A 19,640-nucleotide genomic window follows, 5' to 3' on the forward strand; every position below is an offset into this window, starting at 1 on the left:
CATTTCTCGGTGTTTGTGATGAAGGACCCGCCTTCACTGCAGTCTGCGGGAGCGAACGAAGAGGAGGAAGCGGCAGAGAGCTGTATACAGGCGAATGACTGCACGTCATGTCAACGTGGCGAGAACGACCGCATTGCTTTCTTGAGACAGCGGAGAAGCGATTACGGGGGATGCCTAATGAAGAGGTCTCGGCGATCCGCTCAAGGGGCAGATTGCTTATAGAAAGGGGTTTTAGTTGGTTTTACCAGAGTCCTTTTCAATGAAGGACTCTGGTTTTACCAAACGTCTCCGCGGGCTATAGCTCTCGTGACTTGAGACATTGGATGGTCAGTTTGCACTGACTATCCGATGTTTGTTCATCGAAATCGCAGCACAGAGGGAATACTTCTTTCTTTCTTTCTTTCTTTCTTTCTTTCTTTCTTTCTTTCTTTCTTTCTTTCTTTCTTTCTTTCTTTCTTTCTTTCTTTCTTTCTTTCTTTCTTTCTTTCTTTCTTTCTTTCTTTCTTTCTTTCTTTCTCCTGGCGAGTGACAATAACAAGGAAAACAGCGTGGTGCTGTAGCCCAAATAAATCCATCTTTATTTTTCTAACTGTTGCTAGGCCTTTAGTGCACTGATACCGAAATCAGGCTTCTCATGTTGCACAGGTGAGGTCGTCTCCGCGCGCAGAAAAAAAAAAAAACAAAAAAAACGAGTGAATGAATAAGCAGATCACTGAACGCGTATTAACAGGCAGCCGCGGTGAGTCTCTGTGGGCGTGTATGTATTATAAGCTCTCACCCGTTTTTGATAAAATAGGCTTTTCCTGAATATCCTCGCGTGAAAAAGCTGCTGGGAAGTCGTTCGGATGAAAAGTACCGTGACAGCGCACCGTTGAAGACCGTTACGCGGCGAACGCACCGGCACACTCACTCAGTCTGCTGCGACCAGTCCATTAGGGCGATGCTGGGGCGGGCGGATGTCCGGTCGCTTTAAAAAAGCGAGCCCACGAGACCCGACCAGAGTGGCCGTTTTCCTCTATTCTTTATGTCCTTTCTTTATTCGCGACGCGTGCACGCGTGTGTAACGAACGGGTTGCACGCCATATTTACAACAAGCCGGCTGCATGCGTGTACCTGTGGTCCGCCCCATGGAGCTCGTGAGTCTGCGTGTACGGGCGGTGCACGCAAACCATGGCGTGTTATGTACAGTGAAGGTCGTCCGCTGTATAGTTTAGGATGGGATGGACGGGGCGGGCGCTCTTTGGTTGGCGTCGCGGTCTGGGCGTAATTATACATTGAAACTATAACTCTATTGGGTGGGAGTGGTTAGTTATGGCGCGCGCTCGTGCATTCACGCACGTCCGATGACGGGACGGACGGACCGCACGAGCGAATCGCAGGAACGTTTCGTTGTTGCTACTATAGGCCTCGTCGTTAACGAGGAGTGCTGACAGATACGTTTAGTTTGTCGCTCGCTGGGAAAATGGATGTGCCATACGTTGAAATACGTTGAGCGTTTCTTTGGGTGCAGTTAACTTTTGGTTTGTCGTCACGCGCGTTGTCGATAAGGTGCGCGCTGTTGAAGTTAACGCAAAACGTGTGCGCATGGCTTCTTGCCTTTGGTATTTTTACGGCGGAATGCATGCGTTTTTTTGTCGGCGTTGCATGTACTTTATACTCATCAAAAGCGCGCGCGAATAGTGGCAATGGGGTGATGTTTTCGTATTAGGCGTTAGGTATAGTCCCATGTCAGTAAACGTTCACTGACAACGCCGTTGTGAGCTTTGCAGATATACTTTCGGTGTAGACTGAACCTTCGAAGGAGTGAGGATCGAAATGAGTTTGCAGTTATTTGAACAAGGTTAAAAGAAGGCTGTCTCGTTGTTCGCTTCCTATGTTTGAACGGGTGCTTCTCCGTACCTGCTTTATTTCGTTTGTTTTTTTATAAACGGTTTTGAGTGGCAGAGGCGTGTTCTCGTACTGACACGGCGACCTTTGACATCCGTATTTCCGCGAACAAACTGGCACCGTGCCCGCGATTGGGCGCCCAAGGTTGGACTCATGTGTAGCTTACATCTTTATGCACTCCACTTGCGCAAGTGGATCCGCAAGTACACCGCTGACAGGTCGTTGATGACGCTTCCCGAAAGGGCGGACCTGCGCGACCTGTAGTCAAGAACGTTCTGGGTTTCTCAACCTGGGTGCAAGACAGCAGCCTGCAGTTCGCTTCATTTTTCTAATTCTTTCCTCACACCGTATAGCTTTATCAGCCAGAATGCGGCACACGCGTTTATACACTGTGCGTGAAATGATCACTTTGCACAACGCTCGCTGCGACCTCGAACGTGCGAGTCGAAATCGATGGCACGTTGACCCTGAGACAGGACCATCCTTTTGTCGCTCGGAACCGCTACGTACCCCGCCGCCCCTCGTTTACACACCGTATGGGGCAATGTCGTCGTCTTTCGGACGTCGATTTATTTTGCCCTAAAGCGTTCGCGTAGCGATGGGACGACCTTGAAAACAAAAGCAGAACTGACGGAAACGCAATGTTTCCGCGAATATAATAGCTTCACCCTCCTCCGCCTCCCTCTTCGTCGTTTCGCCATCCCTATATACGGGCGTCCAATGATTGCGTTGCGAAATCACGAGCCCCGTAGGGGCGTAGACCCCCCGCCGCCGACGTTTGCCACACGGTATCGGTCGAGCGCATTGTCGCAGAGAGGAGCTTCGTCAGCGTTTTTTGCGCCACTTTTGCGACCTGCCACATGCACAGCGCCATATGCGCCACATGATTGCGGAGTCTATGTATCGTTAGGACCGCCGGCTTCCCTCCGCGCCCCATTTGCGCTGCAGAGGTTGATGCAATACACCCAGGGGCAGTAACCTTGCCGTCGCGGTGGCTGAAGCGGCATAGTCGTCGGGTGGTTAACCTTTGATGATGATGATTACAAGGATTTCAGTGGCGCAAACGCGACGTCTGGTCGAAGACCGCCAAGCGAACAGGTTAACCTTTCGCCGTGACAAGCACTTTTGGGGAAACTTCAGGACCTCCCCCCTTCCCTTTCTCCGCGAGCCCACGTGTGTTCCTCTGAAATGTGAATCACGGGATTTTCCCACTGGGTGTGGTTTCTCAACGATTCATGCGTGGTTTAAGGCACCGTCCCATTAAGCGGCGCCAGCTGCCAGACCGTTGGGACGAGACCGTCATGGTGAACTGTATACCTTGCTTTTAATTATTTAAAGAAAAAGCACTTATGGGGCGTGTTTACGTGAATGCGATCGTGTGTATTTTGTTTCCTATATCGCACCACGGCAGTACACTATATGCGCGACAGCATTTACATGAGGTGCGCATGTTAATGCCGGAACCTGTTTACGGTGAATGCATTTCTCTGCATGAATGTAGGAGAACATCAGATACTACACAGCCGTCTAATCATTTTCCACTCTTTCCGTCGATGCTGTGCGCTCCAGTATACGTGCATTTGGGGAATGCACATTTACCGTTTCATACCATGTCCGCCTATAACGCGTTGATGCGATTCTCATTTGTAACCCATTAACGCCGTTTACGCGGGCGCGATACGCTGGAATGACGATTCGACGCGCCACTTGTCGCATTCATGGAAACGTCATCGCTATGGGCTCCATACCATGCCTATACAATAAATCCAGATCGATGGTAAAGCTGGAACATGCTCGATTAAAGGCCAACTCCGGCGATTTTTCGAGGTCGATGGATCTCAATGAATTTCGCTGGGTACGTTCATTTGCACGTTTCCGTCGTTTATGCCAAATTACAGGCTTGAGACATGCGCAGATTGTTTGCAAATGAATTTTAAAGATTGTCTGCAAACGCCTCCTGGCTTCCCACAATTATTGGCAACATTGCGTCTGTGACGTCAGTATTGGGAAGGCGGCGGAAGTGACGCGGCCGAGGGCACCGCTAACTTCGGCGCTTCGGCCGCTACAGCGAGCGTCTGCTGTGCACAAGGCGACAGACAGCGTTGGTTTGGCCGGCGCTTCGCTGGTCGTCCCGGCTGTCACAGTTTTCATACTCGGCGCCAGCGTGACCGGCATGCCTTGCACGACTTCCGGTTCGTTCGTAACAACAGAGTCTTTTAGCAAGTTACGGAAATACGGTACGCAAATACGGTAAGGCAGTACGGTACGGCTCCTCCTTTCCCGGTCGTTGAGCGGCCAAAGCACAACCAGCGGGAAAGGAGGAACGCTACCGTACTGCCTTACCGTATTTGCGTACCGTATTTCCGTAACTTGCTAAAAGACTCTATTATCTACGTCATACGTAGACAGCACACTCGGTTGGGTTTCGGTTTCGGTGTTGCGCTTTTTTGCTTATTCAAAATTAGTCTCCAATTTACCGAGTATTTCTGCTATCGGGCCCGTAACAGGAGCGTCTCAGGAACATGAAGGCACCATTACTTTGACATGGCCAAAAAATCGCCGGAGTTGGCCTTTAAAGGACCGTGTGATCATAACGTGTTATTAGGCGATATGCTTTCTAGCCGCATACGTAACCTTTCTTTCTACGTGAATTTGATTCGTTTCGCACTCGCGGGTGTAATTTTCTTCCACGAAAGTACACGCGCGCGTTAATCATTCCGGCTCGATGACTTCGCGCTTTTCCGTGTTCTGGCGTCCTGTCACATCCTCTCCCATCCCGGTCACCCAGGCCCATCAGGTCTTCTCTCTCTCTCTCTTTCAACTGTCGCGTCGTTTCATGATATCGTCGCTTGCCAAAGCAGGTATACACTTTCGCATGTCCCAGGACGGCGTGCATGCCAGCTGAGGCTTAATTAAATTTGCCGTCTCGTCGACTCGACACCTGACACTTTTATTTTTTTCTTCGCGTCGCGCGGCGTTAACACGCTATGCACACTGTTCAGGACGGCCGGGGTTTCCGCGATTGTCCGTGCGCGTAAATGTTTCCACACATCCCCCCCCCCCCCCCCGCGCGCGCTTTTTCTCTCTAGTCTATATAAGCTTCGTCCCGACTCTCAAATGAAGATTAATGACAGAAGCTTTCGCACCGCGGCGGCGGCGACGCGTCTGTATACCCAGCGCATTTTGGCGCTGCTGCCGCTGCTATAGATGTGCGTGCTCGCACGCATGCGTGATCGCAACGTTCGCGAAGCGCACTGCTGTGTCCTCCCCCACCAGTCCGTGTGTAGACAAGTAAAGAAACCGAAATCTTGCTGTGCTGCTGCTGGTTGGTGGATGATGATTCCGATGAAGATCGAGATATAGTATATATTGGGGGTGCGATGGAGGCGGCCGCCTTTCGACGCGCGTCCAGTCTCGATTAATGGTTTCGCGAAGCTGCTGGTGATGGGATCCCTGGAAGCTGGGGGTTACATCGAGTCGACGAATACTCTCCGTGTATACGGATTGGCTCTACATCGCGTTTCGGACCTCCTGCATGCCCTCTTTCTTTCTTTCTTTCTTTCTTTCTTTCTTTCTTTCTTTCTTTCTTTCTTTCTTTCTTTCTTTCTTTCTTTCTTTCTTTCTTTCTTTCTTTCTTTCTTTCTTTCTTTCTTTCTTTCTTTCTTTCTTTCTTTCTGTCGTGTACGGATTGGCTCTACATCGCGTCTCGGACCTCTTGCTCCCTCACTCCCTTTCTCCTTTCTTTCTCTCTTTCTCCATCTGTGAAACTCTGGGCTGTAATCTCCGCGCGGTGATTAGCCCAGTGCCGTCTCGACGAGAAAGTCTCGCTGCTTTCTGAGCCGATCGTATGCGTCGTTTGTTCGATTTCTCTAGTCGACGAGAGCGCGCGGCGCTTGTTACGAAGCGTTTTTATCGCTGGTCGATCGCACAAAACGTTTGGTTTATTGCGGGGACCATTTGCGAAGTCGTTGTTATGGGAATAGGTAGCGCATTGATCCGCTATTGACCTCGGCTTTGCTGCGCGAGCCGTGCTTTGCCCATCTCGGAGCAAGGCGATGTGGCGAAACGCGTGTGTATGCGAGCTCACTCACTTGGAGCTCACGTACGAGAGTTACCGAACAGTAACAGTTGTAAAATTCTTAAGTTATTTTATTTTAACGATGGCTTCATCATACCATCGTTCTCTCTCTTAAGATAACATTATATAATGTTATCTACTGAACGGTCAGCCCCGCCACGGTGGTCTAGTGGTTATGGCGCTCCACTGCTGACCCGAAGGTCGCGGGATCGAATCCCGGCCGCGGCGTCTGCATTTTCAATGGAGGCGAAAATGTTTGAGGCCCGTGTACTTAGATTTAGGTGCACGTTAAAGAACCCCAGGTGGTCGAAATTTCCGTAGCCCTCTACTACGGCGTCTCTCATAATCATATCGTGGTTTTGGGACGTTAAACCCCAGATATTATTATTATTACTGAACGGTCACTGGTCAGTCGACTGTGGGTGTGTAGTCGGCGTCAGAAGTTTCGAGACCACTATAGGCCCGCGAAAACTTTGAGTTTTCCAGCAATTTGTGACTGTGTTCGGTCGAACTGTATTCAGTACATGTTTAGAACAAGCCGGGAATATTCTGGAATATTCGGCTTTATCTTTTGTCTCGTGGTCTCTAAACTGATGACGCTGATTGTACATGTCTGTCGGCTTCTTGGCGACTACTGTAAAATCTGGAGAATGAACAGCGACTTCTGTTGTTGCATGCGAAATCGTCGGTCTTTCGTGCCAGTACGCATAATTTTCTGCATTTAAACTCGGTTCACGTGACACGTGTGAAGGCGAAATGGTGCAGTCTCACGTGTTCCTTATAGACTAGCCTGGCAGAGAGAGAGAGAAAATGTATACCCAACGGCAAAGGTCTACGGTACGTTGACTTCTCAGCAAATGTGAATTTCTCTTTTAGTGCGTAATGCCGTAGCTGGTGGCTGTATATGTTGCAATACCAGCCTCAGACTGGAAGATTTATGTTCCCGGACAAAGCGAGTGTATAGCTTTTTCGAACATTTCGCGTCCTTTTGCTGTAACTTTTGCTGTTCGGTGTACGTGCATGTAAGGCTGTATTTTAGTTTGTTTGTTTCTGGTTTTCAACTATACGTACCATGTCGTTCTTTTCTGCTTGCTCTTCGCAGAACCGCTGCGAAACCAGATTGCCCGCAGCGACAGCGCCACCGACGGTAAGTCCAGCGTGCATCTCCGCCTTTCTTTCAAGCGAGCGAGTATGAATTTCGGCACGGCGCGCGTGCACTGCGGGACTCGCATCCCGACTGCCTCGCGCTTTCGGAATCGAAGGAGACTCCCGCAGGAAAGGAACGAAATAGAGCAGGGGTCTCAAACTCATCTCAGCCAGCGGGCCGCAGTCACGAAATTCTTCTGCAGCACAGAACCAGAGGACGGCAGGAGTATGGCTTTGTGTGCAGTGGGCAGATCCGGCCCGCTCGTCTTCATAAACGGAGGAAGCGAATGAGAGATGTGCTTTCCATTCGCACTGAAGGCCACCTAGAATTGCAGCACAGAACAATACGAAACTGCGTTGGTGATAGGGTGCTGTTGATATCGTCTTACACTATAGCTTAAGTGTGTGTGTGTGTGTGCGTGAGTGTTGGACACACAGCACCTACAGCTGGGGTCTCAAACTCAACTCAGCAAGCGGGCCGCAGTCACGAAGTTTAGTCTCCCGCAAGGGCCGGGTCAGTGAAGGGGATCGGAGGGGGTGGGGGAGGGGAGTGTTACTGAACAAAATGTCAGCTATACCGTTGCCATTTGAAAGAAGGTCTTGCCCATAATATCTCGTATATGGGTCATTTATCGAGGGGATTTGACATCAAGACTCGAGAAACATGCCGATACTGATCTGCAGAATGACTGAAATCTGGACGCCGATTCTGAAATGTAGTTTTTGTTCCACGGTTATGTTTCAGCACCACAGGAAAGAAATGCTTGAGACCGGTCACGTCTGTATAGTTTATGAACATAGTTATTTAAGAAAATAATATATATATATATATATATATATATATATATATATATATATATATATATATGTATATGTATATATATATATATGTATATGTATATATATATATATATATATATATATATATATATATATATATATATATATATATATATATATATATATATATATATGGGACGAAGACAGTCATGTGTGGGCCGGGCCACGTGTTTGAGACCTGTGAAATAAAACATTCGCTCGTTAATGCGGGTGTCCTTGAGAAAACTCTTTTGGATCAGCCTCGATTGTTTGCCACCCTCTTCGCAGAGCGTGCAGCCCGAGTGTGGTGTATAGCTCGTATGTGCAAACAGCACCGTCGCTCTCGCCGGTCGTAAGCGCGCGAGAGGTCGGTCGCCTCTTTTCTTTTGCGCAAGGCCGCAGCCCGAGTGTGTCGCGAGCCGCCGTCGTTGTCGCCAGAGCCATTATAAATGGCCTTCCCCCACACTGTATGCTTGCAACGAGCGACGCGAGGGAGAAGGACCGGGCACCAAGCGCGCGCTTCCAGACTCGCGAGCGTCACGCTAAGGCCGCGAGCCGCCACCCCCAACCGCCCTCCCCCTCCCCCCACTGTGGTTGCGCTGCAATATAGCGGACGAAGGACGTCGAAGGTCAGTAAGGGATGTACGATGCCAGGACTAGGCGCCTTTTCTTTACGCTGATTATTAGACGTTCCCGTGTTGGCTTCTTGTTGTGCAAAACCCCCCGTGGCTTTGTTTTCTCCTTCGTATTTTGGGCCAAAAGGGATCTTGCATCAGGTCGGAGCGAATCGCGACGGGCCAGTAGAGTCGAGCGTTCACTGCCGTCCTTGTTTTGACGCCCGACATATGTATATGGCGTGTATAGTTAATAGGTTTACGAAGTCTTTTGAACGAATACGGGCGTAGCTTTTAACGCGCTTTGATGTGCAACCAACTTTGCCTGTCGCTTTCGTTTCGTCTGCTGTGCGACGTCGCTCATCGTGGAAGCACATCCTTGAAGATTTTTTTTTTTTGCCCTAGATTTATAGTCAATGTAGGTCCGCACTTCGAGTGAAATAAATGCAATTTGTCGCAGGAAATCGGCATTGTACGCAACATTCTGTGCTGTAAGCACTAAATTAACTGCCATACCTACTGCACTTTTGGCGAAATTAACCGAGTGCTGCTGACAACGTCGTCATGGATTTTAACATAGCAAAACACAAGGGTGGTTCGTCCGGGTAACGGTTTCTATTTTATTTTCCGCCATCGATTTCGAACATAAAAGACAGTCCAGAGCCGTCCATCGGTGAACTGTCTCAATTTTCCACATCAAAGCGCAAGCAAACTGCGCTTGAACACTCTGTTTGCAGTAGTGGTTAGCCGCTATTAGCTGGGCGAACTGCATGGCAGGAAAGTTAGCCTTAATATTATGAAAAGGGTCTAGTTTAGCCACGGCAGCAGCACGTCCGCACACCCCAACAAGGCCGGTGCCGCGCCGCTGCAGAGCGATCTGGCCGGTCGCCTCCGTACGTCGGGGCCGCCGCGCGCTGCCGGAATCCCGGGTTGGCTTTTCGATCGGGTCGAAAAAAAGGGGGAGGTTCCCCCCTCTCTCCTCGCCCCATTAGCGCTGCAGCGGCGTCCTGACCGCGGCACCCCGCTGGGCTTCTCGCGGTGACGACACTGTGCCGCCGTTCTGTACCCTCATTCCTTCCCATCCCATCCCGAGTCTGCTTTGCAGTGCGCGCAGTCGGGTGGGTGGGAAAGGAACGGGCGCGGCGCTCCCGTTCTTTCCCCATCCAGCTGGCACGCGCGCACTGCCGTCGCTCCTCTGCTGTGCTCGGCGCGTGGGGTTGTCGACCGCTTTGCGGGCCCAGGCACCGGGGCCGAGTGCGTCATCGTCGGCGCTGTTTGCTGGTTTTGCTGCACTGCGCTGCAGTGCAGCTGTGCGAAGGAGAGAGTGACGAGGCATGAGGGAGGGGCCGCAGAACGACTCGGGACCCGGCCAGGTTATGTGCAACTTCCACCCGAGAGAGCGCGTCAATGACCCTGCGCGGATGCCGTTCGTCCGTGGCTTGATATCGCAATTGCACTACAGAGGTTCTTTTATTTTTTTCCGTTTCCTCTTTGTGTTCAGAAATTGATTTCGGAGCTTAGTTCTTGCGACTTACTGGCGCGCGAGAAGTGATGAGCCTGATAAAGGTGGCCTTTAATCACGCAAGCCCCCCCCCCCCCTCCCCCAAAAAAAAGAGAAGAAAAAAGAAAACGGCGTGGAAGTGAGGCCTGTCGCACTGTGGTTGTCGGTGCTTTCACTGACTGAATATTTTAGTAATAGTAATGCGGCGGAATCTTGTTGATGAGATTCCGCATGATGCGCTTTTCGGTATAATAAGTTTCCTTCGTCGGGTGACACGACGTCATAAGTACATTTGCTATTGAATTTGTCAACGGGTGCGCTTGTCTTTATAACTTCCAGGGTTTACTGTGCACGACACGATTTTCGGATGATGCGTTTTTTACCGCCGCCCTGGTTCCCGCGAAGGTTGCATAAACCACACTTCGCTCTGTATATATAAATGCGAAGGAGAGTACGAAACCGCTCGAATATAATGTCACAATCATCCGCATTTGTTCGTGCCAGCGTCAGAACGATAGACAGGGTTGTTGTGCTTATAAGTTCGGGAACAGCGTTGCGCATTGTGGTAATGCTCGGCACGGCACTTTCATGTTTGCTGAATCCGCTCGCCGGGATGGGGACTTTCAGTTATGTCGTCGCATTCACGCGGCTGACAGGTATACGCGCTGATTGACGTTGACATCACTCGGAGGCTTGTTTGTGCGGCGTCCTTGGCCTGATTCATCTTCAATCACGCATACAGCTTCTTCTTTTTGTTTTCTGTACGTGCAAGGGCTGCAACGCACATACGTTTTGTATTCAAGATTTGATTCGGCATTGTCATTGTTGTGCTTATACGAAACCACCTGATCAGGCCCTGCTTGTTGCGACAGTGAAACAGCCAGAGCTTTGAACCGATTCTGCAACTGCGGTGTTATGCTGTGTGTATGTGCAACTACTTCGCTTCAGTTTTGATTTTACAGCCTTTTACGGGATTGTATACCTGTGAGAGGCCTATAGACATCTTGCGAAAGCTTTTCTCTGTAACCGAAACGTCTTGAGAAAAGAGCGACAGGATTGGCGATAAAGTGTTAAAATTATCAATAGGGACACTACAGTGAAACACTTAAGTCTGTTTAGACCGATGAATTATTATTTGAAAGCTGTATTGTAGTTAATCTCGCCGTCATTCCTTAATCATTACGAGTTGAAATTATGAGGCTCTATAAAGTTTCATTCTTGAATTGCGCGCCGAAACTTCAGCACCTGAATGTCAATGTGACGTCATGGATGTCTTTTTTTTTTTTTCCTGTTTTGGGCACATCGACTCAGTAGTTTCTCGAAGCTTGCCACGTTTAATCCCTGGCTGGCTTAGAAGGCAACGCGTAATATCATTGATAGCGATAAAGGCTTCTGTCAGCCACAGTGGACGCCGTCAAAATCTATGACGTCACGGCGAGTACGTTGGTGCGCGAACCTCACGGCGTCGGCGCCACTTGAATATGCTTTTCGCGGCTAGAGCGACACTATTGGTATTGTGAACAGGCAATTTATTAATAGGAAAAAATATCTCTTTAATGTCCCTTTAAGGTTTGCTATCAGTTCTGCCAGGCCAAATGACCCGCTAACGCTTTTCATATCTTGCGAATAGCTAATTAATCGTTAATATTAGTCATCACTGACATCTCTTAAGCTTGTGCGGAGAAGACCGGCGCATTAAAGTGCTCCACTAGTTGTAACACGTTCGTGTGCTGGTGTTCACTTTTGCGAGCCACACTTAACAGTGCTTATATTCATCATTGATGCATACATCTTTTTCCAGTGGTTTAATGGGAAGGGGTGGCGAAAAGGCAACTAAATGCCTGACAATGCGCCAATCCCCGCCCAGACCAAAACAACACTACACTCAGCATGTCTTTATAGCATGAACACAAATTCAATACAGCAAAAATACAATAGTTACAGATTTGTAAAAAAAGAAAAAAAAAGAAGAGATACAGCGAAAATAAAGAGAGTGTAGAGGAAGAGAGGAAAAGAAATTCTGAGACACTTATACATGCACTCTTTACACACAAAAAAACCCTTTAATAATACAGTCGCACTTTTGCACAGTTATCAAGTGACAGGTCGCGAAGTGAACAGGACCGTGGCTGGCTTGTACAAATTTAGGGTGCATTACATTTCCTAGACAGCACACGAGATGCGCAATCTTACAAAGAGGAACAAAACAGACATATCATGTTTGAAGAGAGAGTAGATAAGCGTGTATCTTTTTTTTGAAAACTGTTGTCGAACGACTTTCGTTCACTATGCTGATAACCATGCTGTTTGAATTTAGAAATGAAGGAATGAGGTGTGCTAACTTTTGCCTGCCGTAGTTCGTCCTAATCCTCTCACTGTAATAGGTGGTTTTTCTAAAGCTATACGTTTGTAGTTTCCGGGAGTAAGCATCCTTAAATTGATCTGCGTTCGTTTTTATTTGATCATAGATAACTGCCGCGAGCTTTTTATAAAATACGTTTTCAAATTTTAGGATTCCATGCTTATGAAAAAGTGGAGCAGAAGGCGTTCGACGGGGAACATTTTCAATGATACGTAGCATTCTTTTTTGCAGTTTGTCAAGACCAATTTTATTTGTTTTTGTTGTAGAGCCCCAGATTAACACGCAGTAATGCATGCGCGAATAAACCAGAGTGTAGTAAAGCTGCTTTGCCACCCAGAGAGGTAGTAAGCATCTTATTTTTCCAATTACACCAATGGACCGTGATACCTGGGTACGAAGTTTGTCAATATGATTGGACCAATTCAGCGTTTCGTGAAAGATGACGCCTAGGAACTTTTGAGTCTGAACACGCTCAATCAAAACTCCTCTAAATGCGAGCTGCGTATTACGGAAAATAGAACGGTTTCGCGGGTGAAAAATAATGTACTTTGTTTCTTAATGTTTAATTCTAACTGATTTGTTTGCAACCATAGAGACACATTGTCAAGCCACAAGTTTGCTTGTTTTTCGAGATTAGACATATCTTCACCGGAAAAAAATACATTAGTGTCGTCTGCGTACAATACAATGTCTGGTGTTAGAGGTACATTTACGATATCATTAATATAGAAGAGAAACAGGAGCGGTCCAAGTATGGAGCCCTGTGGGACGCCGTAGTTTATCTTGCCCATTTGAGACTTTGAGTGCTTCATATCTGTATATTGATATCGATTAGAAAGGTAACTTCTTATTAAATTAAGAGACGAACCTCTTATACCGTATTCATTAAGTTTTTGTAGAAGAATTTCATGCTTAATAGAATCAAACGCTTTCTTAAAATCAAGAAATATTCCTATTGTATGTAGTTTTTGCTCAAAGTTATGAATTATTTTATCTTTAATGGATAATAGGGCTTTTTCAGTAGACTTGTTCTTCTGGAACCCATACTGGTGTTCTGTTATAACTTTTTTTGAGCTACAAAAATTTGCAATTCGTATATATATGACACGTTCAACAATTTTTGAGAAAATGGGCAAAACAGAAATCGGCCTATAATTACTCATGTCATTTTCATCGCCACCTTTGTGAATGACAGATACCTTAGCTACTTTTAGTTTGTCCGGGAACGTTCCAGTTGGTTTCCTCGCCTTGCAGAAAGCTATGTAAATTGCGGAGGGCAGTGTTCGCGCGCTTAACGCATTAGCGCTAGCGAGAAAGTTCAATACATCGGAGAGGAAAAGAAAGAAAAACAACATTGTGATTTTGAGATGACGTTTTCAATAAGTTTTTTTTTTTTTCTATGCAAATGATGCTACTGCGCCCACCGAAATGGTGCTCATCAACCGGTCAATGATCTGCCTGCGATCTGTCTTGCATATTGTCACACGGCGCTTTCAAAAAGCGTCGAAATTTCTCTGTTGTGGCAAACGCAGTAGAGAAGTGCGATGAAAAAGAAAAGACAAGAATAAATACGTTTAACTGCCTGTGAACTGAATAGGAGAATGATGGCCAGGCTTATACGATGAGGAAATCACTGCGATTTCTTTTTGCCATCAAAGGGCGCCGTGATATGCCCCGTAGCTGTGGGGAATTAAGCTTCACGTCCTTTTATGCACCGTATGATCCGCGCCTTGTTTTCCTCGACCAGGATCATTTCATTCATCGGCATTCTGAAGCCGAGGCATGGCGTCGGGCCCTGGCTCCCTTTTTTGCTCGATGTTCACGCCCCTATCCTCTCTAACTCGTTTCGTGATTCATCTCCTTGAATGCTTAAAGAGTTTTCTCGAGGGTCTGCCTTTGTTCGGGGGTTATAAGCGCACTCCTCACCCAACGAACGCTGTGTAGAGGGGAACCGTATGGACGCCGCGTCTTTCTTGTGTGCATGTGCGGATTGGTTGGGTAACATCGGCCGCTGCGCGGGGTTATAAGAAGCCGGTTGAGACATCGGCCTCCGCATGTGCGTGCTTGTGTCGTCGCGGGATTGTGCTTCTCCTCCCAACTGGATCGCGTCCAAGTTTGTCCTCGGTGGCTTTGCTATGGCGGTGTATCTATTGTGTCTTTTCAAGTATCTTCTGGCTCGCTTTGCAACATCCCATGACCACGCGACTGAAGGAGTGTGATCGCCGGCCTCTTTCTTCTTTCACGCGCCCATCCTGGCAACATTGGTTGACGTACGCGGCTCTCTCTGCAGTGTCCGATGTGAACCGCGTTTGCAGGGTGTTTTGATTGCGGCGACTGTTCTCGCGTGGACAAAAGCAAACGCGCGGTTTGGTTTCTCTTTCGGGCATTGAAGAATCAGTGGTCGGAGCCAGCCGCATGCCGCAGATGCGCGGGGCGCAGCCGATTTGTCTGCGTTTCGATCGCAGCTAGGATAACGCGTGTCGTTGACCCCGGGTATATAGAGAATATTTCGCCCTCTTTCAGTCGCATAGCTATATGGCTTATTGATCTCAGGTCGTTTTGCTGCTAAGCATGAGGCCGCCGGGACTGCATTTTGATTGAGAAGTGCAAATTTGTTTGATTTCGAATATGCTTCACACGATGAATTATACTACATGGTCTAAAGTAATCTGGAGCCATCCACTACGAATTATTCGCTCATAGACTCGAAGTTCTTTGGTTGCCCCATAAATCAACCGCTTTGTTTTATTTATTTATTTTTTTCGTGTGAAATTATCTGAAACTGGGTACGTGAAGTCTCTGGCCCCCCCCCCCAGACGACCATGTACTTCAGTTTTATCGCTTAAGAACCACGTGAGCCCTAGTAAACGTCATGAAAATCTTTGACGTCACAGCGAGCTGGTTCGGGAACTTCAAGGTGACGTCGCCACCTGCATTTCCTTTACGCATACCAGGCGTCTTCTCGCGGCAATAGTTGTGCTTTTGGTATATATACGTCCCTTGAACGTACCGATAACGATGCGCCTGGGAAGAGTGGAAATTCTGCCTTGTCGCTACGACACGCTGCTAGAATAATGCGCATCGAGCGCACGCGTACAGAGGAAGTTGTCTCCCTCTGTCCGCGTGTTCGTTGCTTTTACTAGCGGTAGATAACGTTGGCTAAGCGTAACGTGATTGGCATCGGGTCGCGCTAAACCGTCCCCTTCTTCGCGCTGAGGCCTCTTCCCCGCGCATGTGGCGCCTCTTCGTTACGCGCTTGCGCGATGCCGTCCGCCATCATTCAGCCGCGGGCGCTTTTGTTTGCGGTCCTCGTCGACATTGTGCGGCCGGCCGGCCTCCGCTCTTTTTGTCTTGCGCAGAGGCGCGCACAAAGGGGACCTCCGACCGCGCCTTTGTTGTTGTCCGCACCGAAAGGAAGGGTACGCGGGACACAAAGCTCGGCGCGCCGCGAGCGCGCATGCGCGGAGGCGCCCTCCCGGTGGGACCGGAAACTGGTGAAAGCGACGCGCGCGCGTATCTGCGGTAGTGGTAGCGCTGTTAAGGCGGCCCGTGGTGGTCGTGGTATGGTCTGGTTGCGTACGTGACGCACTCATGCTCCGCTGCGCCGCGCCGGCCGCGCTGCACGTGCGTTGCGTCGCTGAGGAGAACACCTGACCCCGCGAGGGGGCCGACGGGTCGTTGAAAGGAAGCAGAGCCCTGTTAGCGACAAAGATTGCCTGGTTCTAGGGCCGCGGCGTTCTCTGTGCCGTCCGTTAGTGCGACCAGGCAGACAGACATTCTTAGAAAAAAGAAAAAAAAAAAAAAAAAAAACTACCCACTCCTTTGCTATGAAATCCACACGGATTTCTCTGACAGCAAACTCCCCACTTGACGAAAAACTTGTCCGGGTGCTGATCATCTCTCCGGATTTTTGCCACCATCGTAGGGGCAAGTCTTATAGCCCACTGAACCACAGGTAAACGAAAACGAAGGGTAAAGGCAATGTTGCTGTTACCTGTAATAGCGGATACCAGATATTAGACATTGTTGACTATATGCGGGTAATTCCTTTAGTTGAATTCGGTCAGAACTTACTGTCGCGGACATCGTACAACGTGTCTTGACGTCGTGCTCGAAATGAAAGGCGGAGATGTTCGACATTCGCTTAGTACGCGCGTTGGCAAAGCCGGTTCCATGGTTTCGTGCGGATCATGTTATACCGCCGGTTCATTCATCAAAGGCCTCCGTTACGATTCGACCGCTGGATTCGCCGTACATAATCACATCGCCGTCGAACGTCGACACCCTCAGTTGTACCCTGTCCGCGCGGCGATGTCGCTTGTGCGATGGGCAGTACGGTGAATGCGACGCATAGCTTGCGTGCAGCCGTTTTTGTGTGCCTGCAGACTGGACCGTGCGCGGTTTTCTCGCGGAACGCCCATCCACATCTCGCGACTCTCGAGGAAGTCTAGACCCTCCTCATCGGTTCGTTTCTTTTTTTTTTCTGTCTCGTTGCCGCGTACAGGGGCCCCGGTATAATGGACCAGTCGCGCCGTTAGAAAATGCGCTGGCCCGCGAACATCTCTGAGAACGGGGTAAGTTTTCCTTGGGGCGTTTGTCACAGCTCCCACGATCAGCCGACTTTTTCCTTTATTTTCATTTTTTCTTTCCATCGCGTGTGTGGCTGACCCGCTTGCAACTTCCTTACCTCTGCCGTCTTGCGTCTGCCTTTTTCTTTGCTGTTGTGGACAGTGCCGACTGACCGTTAGCTTTTTATTTGCTTTGTCCGTTGACATGTTCGTTGACATGATTCAGTTCGACGCGTACGTCGAACTGAATCTCTGCAATTGGCGCCTCGCCTTGCACTTGCTAGTCAAGGGGACGTTGTTTCGTAGTTTGTTATTTTTACCTTACTTGCATGGCTCGTTTGCTGCCGTAACAAGTGAACCGCTTTCTGCTTACAATGACCGAATTGCTGGGCTATAGCTGTTTGAAATTTGCGCAGTAAGCGAAGCGTTATACACTCGCGAATGTAACATTAAAGAGCTTGCGGTTCGATCCAATGCCTCCTGGGACTATACGCGATGTCGACGTATACAGGACTTAAGTGCAGTGGTGTCCAAGCCATGGGCGTCGGCAGGATTTTGCCTTGGGGGGTGCAAACCCGTGTTACATCGCGGCTGGGGGAGAGAGAGAGAGAGAGAGAGAGAGAGAGAGAGAGAGAGAGAGAGAGCTGGCATAGCTTGGGTGGGGGGCAAGTGCTGGTGTCGCCGGTGTGGCTTGAGGGGGGCAAGTGCCCCTTTTGCACCCCCCTGCCTACGCCCATGGTCCAAGCGCGTTCACGACAGTAGGCATACTGTCGCACTGAGCAATGAGTAGACATTTAATCGTGCATAACGTCCTGCGGCCTTGTAGTGGGGAGAAGAAAATAATTGATAGCAAAGTTCTACTGCGCCATTGCATTGTCACGTTAATAATTTATTGGGCGGCATCGGAGCATCAGGACAACTCGAGTTTAGAGCCAGTACGGGATTAGGGCTCAACGTTTACTTCGCCTCCGTCGCCTCATTTCGGATTGCTGCTGCTCATAATGTTTCGTAATCACGGTAATCTGTTCTAATTTGCCTCACTTTTGCCGAAGCCCTCATTAACGGCTTCGTCTGTGCATCTCTTAATCATGCAGTCAATGAAACCAACAGACAGTTGAGCCAAGGAAAGCGTGGGCGACATTATTTGTTTTTAACTGTTGTGCAATGTTGCGGACAATTTAGTTCGTAATCACGTGTTCAACAAAGAAACGAGCCCCTCGGACAATTCCCCTTTCGTACGCTATTCATGCAGTACGATACACTTACCCATCACCACGCAGCAGTCGTTCACTTCGTTACTCTTCTCCCGTTCTCTATAAGGACGGTTAAATCTGCTCGTGGTCGTGCACAGGAATTGTTTAGTGGGGTGTGTATATACGCGGCTGAAACAGTGCCGCATACGCGTGCTGCTTGAATAGAGGCGGCCGAGGTGCGACCACGTTTGGGTGTTAGGGAAACCTCGCTGCCTTCAAGCGGAGAACTTAAAAAGAAATGCCCGCTCTTTCTCGAGGTGGGTGAGCGTGGTTTCAAAAACTCCGCGCTGTGTCATGCACGTTGCTCCTCGGCGAAACGCACGTGGACGCATTTCTCAGTCGTCCAGCGGGTCACCGTTGTAGCTGCCCTTGCCGACCTGTTGCGGCAGAAGCGCGCGTCAAAGGATGGGTTGAATGGAGCTGTGGCCGCGGCCCAGCCTTCGGGATATTTAGTGAATGTCTGTCACTTCTCAACCCGCTTTCAGCGAGTACCGTAAGCACCCATCTATTAGACGAAGGAAGCCCACATGTGCGGCACATTATATGGCGTCCGCGAGATCCTGATCGAGCGCGGGGAGACAGGAATATTTCTGGACTAGTGCCAAGTTACTTGTTGGGTTAGTTGATTGACTAGCTAGGGAGTGAATCTTGTTTGGCTAGTGGCATGGTGCTTGGGCTAGTTGGCTGACTGTAGTTATAGGTGGTGAATCTTGTTGCGCATAGTGGCATGGTGCTTGAGATGGCTGTCTAAAGTTAGGAAGCACTTCTTGTTGGGATAGCTGGTTGAGTACTTATACGGGATATTCTTTTTGGGCTATATATAGTAGTAGATTAGTAGATTGCTCACTGGTTGACTAGTTAAGACGTGACGCCATATATATATATATATATGGCGTCACGTCTTTTGGGTCGTTAACAATTGCTGAGTTCAGTCTATGACACAATTAGCGTGGAATGCAAATGCAAACGGTACATATAACATCTTAAATTAGTACGCATTTCGGTAACATTCCTTAAACGTCCTCACTGCCACCGACACAGCTGAGTGACGAGAGAGGAAATCGCGGAGGCCGCTCACGTCTCAGTTTCAATTGTGCGTGCACCTTCAGCAGCCTATAGCTGCAAGTGCCGGCGATTGTATATATGATAGTCTTGCGCGCCTGGGTGATTGATTTGCCATTATCCGCTCCGAATGGTGCGCGGGGATGGGCGCATGTTGTGTGGCCTCGTGACGTGGCAAATTACAGGTCGGGCTCCCGATACGCATCAAGAAGTGATGTCGGGAGGTGCTTAGAGAAGCGGAAAAGGCGAGCGCATATTCTGCAGCTCGGGGCGTTGGCTCCGCGTTGTATAGTTCGGTAAAGCATGAAACGCTACGAGGGAGCGTCAGTTTACTCTGCTCTGATGCATGG

At 49.0% G+C, this 19,640-nt stretch overlaps 1 protein-coding gene across 1 annotated transcript in view; it reads left to right on the plus strand.

The window, feature by feature from the left end:
- LOC119393658 (mediator of RNA polymerase II transcription subunit 1) overlaps positions 1-19,640 on the plus strand; it is a 310,663-nt gene that overhangs the window by 93,387 nt on the left and 197,636 nt on the right. Inside the window, exon 2 of the mRNA XM_037660766.2 lies at positions 7,068-7,112. Coding sequence (XP_037516694.1) covers positions 7,068-7,112 — 45 coding nt within the window. The remainder of the gene's footprint in view (positions 1-7,067; positions 7,113-19,640) is intronic.

The sequence above is a fragment of the Rhipicephalus sanguineus genome, chromosome 5 (assembly GCF_013339695.2).
Source record: "Rhipicephalus sanguineus isolate Rsan-2018 chromosome 5, BIME_Rsan_1.4, whole genome shotgun sequence".
Lineage (NCBI taxonomy): Eukaryota > Metazoa > Arthropoda > Arachnida > Ixodida > Ixodidae > Rhipicephalus > Rhipicephalus sanguineus.